The sequence below is a fragment of the Pteropus vampyrus genome, unplaced genomic scaffold (assembly GCF_000151845.1).
Source record: "Pteropus vampyrus isolate Shadow unplaced genomic scaffold, Pvam_2.0 Scaffold16, whole genome shotgun sequence".
In the NCBI taxonomy this organism is placed as follows: Eukaryota; Metazoa; Chordata; class Mammalia; order Chiroptera; family Pteropodidae; genus Pteropus; species Pteropus vampyrus.
The window spans coordinates 10,238,619-10,241,270 of record NW_011888797.1 but is presented as its reverse complement, the minus strand read 5'-3'; the positions used below and the strand labels follow the sequence as shown (position 1 = coordinate 10,241,270).

The 2,652-nt window shown below is 54.6% G+C and overlaps 1 protein-coding gene across 1 annotated transcript in view; it reads left to right on the top strand.

The window, feature by feature from the left end:
• The first annotated feature begins 6 nt into the window (after positions 1-6).
• The window catches only part of TST (thiosulfate sulfurtransferase), a 6,183-nt gene continuing 3,537 nt past the window's right edge, over positions 7-2,652 (top strand). Inside the window, exon 1 of the mRNA XM_011354439.2 lies at positions 7-439. Coding sequence (XP_011352741.2) covers positions 61-439 — 379 coding nt within the window. The 5' untranslated portion in view covers positions 7-60. The remainder of the gene's footprint in view (positions 440-2,652) is intronic.

Below are 2,652 nucleotides of genomic sequence, written 5' to 3'. Positions count from 1 at the left end.
GTGCCGGGCGCCTCCTTCTTTGATATAGAGGAGTGCAAGGACAAGTCGTCACCCTATGAGATGATGCTTCCCAGCGAGGCGGGCTTCTCTGACTATGTGGGCCGCTTGGGCATCAGCAACGACACGCACGTGGTGGTGTATGATGGCGACAACCTGGGCAGCTTTTATGCGCCGCGGGTCTGGTGGATGTTCCGTGTGTTTGGCCACCGCACTGTGTCCGTGCTCAATGGCGGCTTCCGGAACTGGCTGAAGGAGGGCCACCCTGTGACATCTGAGCCCTCACGCCCAGAGCCCGCAGTCTTCAAAGCCACACTTGACCGCTCTCTGCTCAAGACCTATGAACAGGTGCTGGAAAACCTAGAATCTAAGAGGTTCCAGCTGGTGGATTCACGGTCCCAGGGACGGTACCTGGGCACGGAGCCAGAGCCAGATGCCGTAGGTAGGTGTCCCAGTGGGTGGTAGGTCCCCGAGGAGTAACGCTCAATGGAAGGATGGAGAGTAAGGATGTCTGGGACCCTCTTCGGGTTTTGCCCTCAGTCCCCCCATACGTAGGCCTCAGTCTTGCCATCTGTAAAATGAGAGGAGAGAGCCAAACCCAAGGGCTTGTGTGGCTGTTTTCCTCTGATGTGTGAGGATCCCCATATGTGTTCTCATAGCCACACGTAACAAACAACCTAGGGTCTGTGTGGGGTGGCATCAGCAGAGGAGACTGGCAGTATATCTACCCACATCCACGTGCAGGCACTAGCTTCCACACATGCCCAATGGCGTGTCCATGAGCTGACGTATGCATCACTATACAGATGCCTCTGAAGGACGCCTGGCTTCTCCAGGACTCTGTTTCCCAGAAACCGTTACAGACATTGACAGTGCCCTTCCCCCAGCAACCCCCTTCTCCTTCCAGCTCTCTCAGCCCCCGACCTTTCCAAACGGCCGCGGCCTGTCTGCAGAGCTGTAACAGCAGCGGCTATTTCATGCTAAGCACTTGACATTGCATTTTCTCATCCAAAAAGGCTTAATACGCCCATTTTTGAGCGGGAGGAAACAGATTTCAGAATATTAAGTTACTTGCTCAGTTAACTGGCAAAGTCAGGATTTGAACCCAGCACTGCCTCGTTTCAAACCAGTGCTTTTGACCAGGATGCATTGCCCACCCCCAACTTTCAGAGAGCCACTCTGCTAGGCATCAGCATGGGGCTAATGTGTGAGTCCTCCCTGTCCTGGGGAGGAAAGGGAGGCCTGGAGGATTCTGTGCTGCTGGGGGTGGGGATAGTCTCAGGAGAGGAAATGCAGAGCACCAGAAGCTCCTAACGGATGTCTGAGGTCTCACCATCACCCTTGCTGGGTGCCCTCCATCCTCTGCCTGGACACCTCTGGTAGCCAAGACCTCATGCTCTTGGGTCTCTCATGGCCTAGGCTGGCCCCTCCTGGGCCAGTGGCTTTGTCTTCAGTCAGGGTGCCTCGGCAGAACCTAATTCCTGTGAAACATTTTGCCTAACTTGTTGAAACATCTCTCTTCGTCTGTGCCTCCGAGGGAGAGAACTCTGTGATAGCTGTTTCCAAAACTCTTAGAGCTGGAGGGACTGAAAGGTCACCTCATGGGACAGAAGGGAGACTGAGGTACACAGAAGAAGGGACGGGTCAAGTCCAAATGGCTAGGTAGTGGCTGAGCCAGAGCACAGGGTTCTGTCCTCCCATCATGGTTTTTGCCAGGCCCAGTGTTTTCCTTGCTGGGCTTGCTCTTCAGAGTTGAAGGTTCAAGTTCATTTGGCACCTTCCAGAGACTCTTGGCCTTGATTCAAGATGCCTTCTTTCCTTGGGATTTAAGCTGCCACTGGGGGAGGAACAGGGAGTTGTTTCCCCTAGCTTGTCCACAAACAACCTGAGAATAAGTGAAGGGAGAGTTTACAGATGCCCGACCCAGTCCGCTCACCCCTATTTTAGAGGTAACGACACTGAGGCTCAGAGAGGGGAAAAGTCTTGCTGTGGGCGATACCTCCCAGAGGCCCTGAATTCTCAAGTCTCTCCCCTTCCTGTGGCCCTACTCCCACCTCCTCCAGTTCCCATCTGGAGCCCCAAGAAGTGTGGGTTCTAGTTGAAGTCAGCCCCTTTGTAGTGGGACCTTGATCCAATTGCTCAGCTTCTCTGGGTTCCCGAGAAGGGTGATGTCAGCCCTACCCACCCGGAGTCTATTCATTTAAGTGCAGCGCCTTAGAGAAAGGCGAGAAAGGCGAGGAACCGTGCGAAGGCGGGGGCCATCTAGAAAGGTGTGGAGGGTGCAGCACTTCCCCCGCATTTCCTAAGAGGCTTTGCTGGCCTCGTGTACAAGACGTTTTGAAGACACAAAGGCACATGAGGCTGTGCTGAGTTCATGGTTGCCGGCTTGGGGTGGGATCAGGAAGGCAGCCCGTGGGCTCACTAGTCCAGATGTGACACCTAGGGGAATTTGGGTGGCAGGACCTGGGCATCCCTTGAAGGTGGGACCCCCCAGGAGCAGCTGGAAGAAGGGCCTTAGAAACCTGACAGCCACTTCCTACAGACCTTAGGCAAGCACCTTCCGCTCTGGCCTCAAGTTTTCTGCTCCCAGTGTCTTGAGTCCTGTCTGTAAAGGGGCGCAAGGTGAGAGAGAGGTAGATACCTGAGTTTATATCC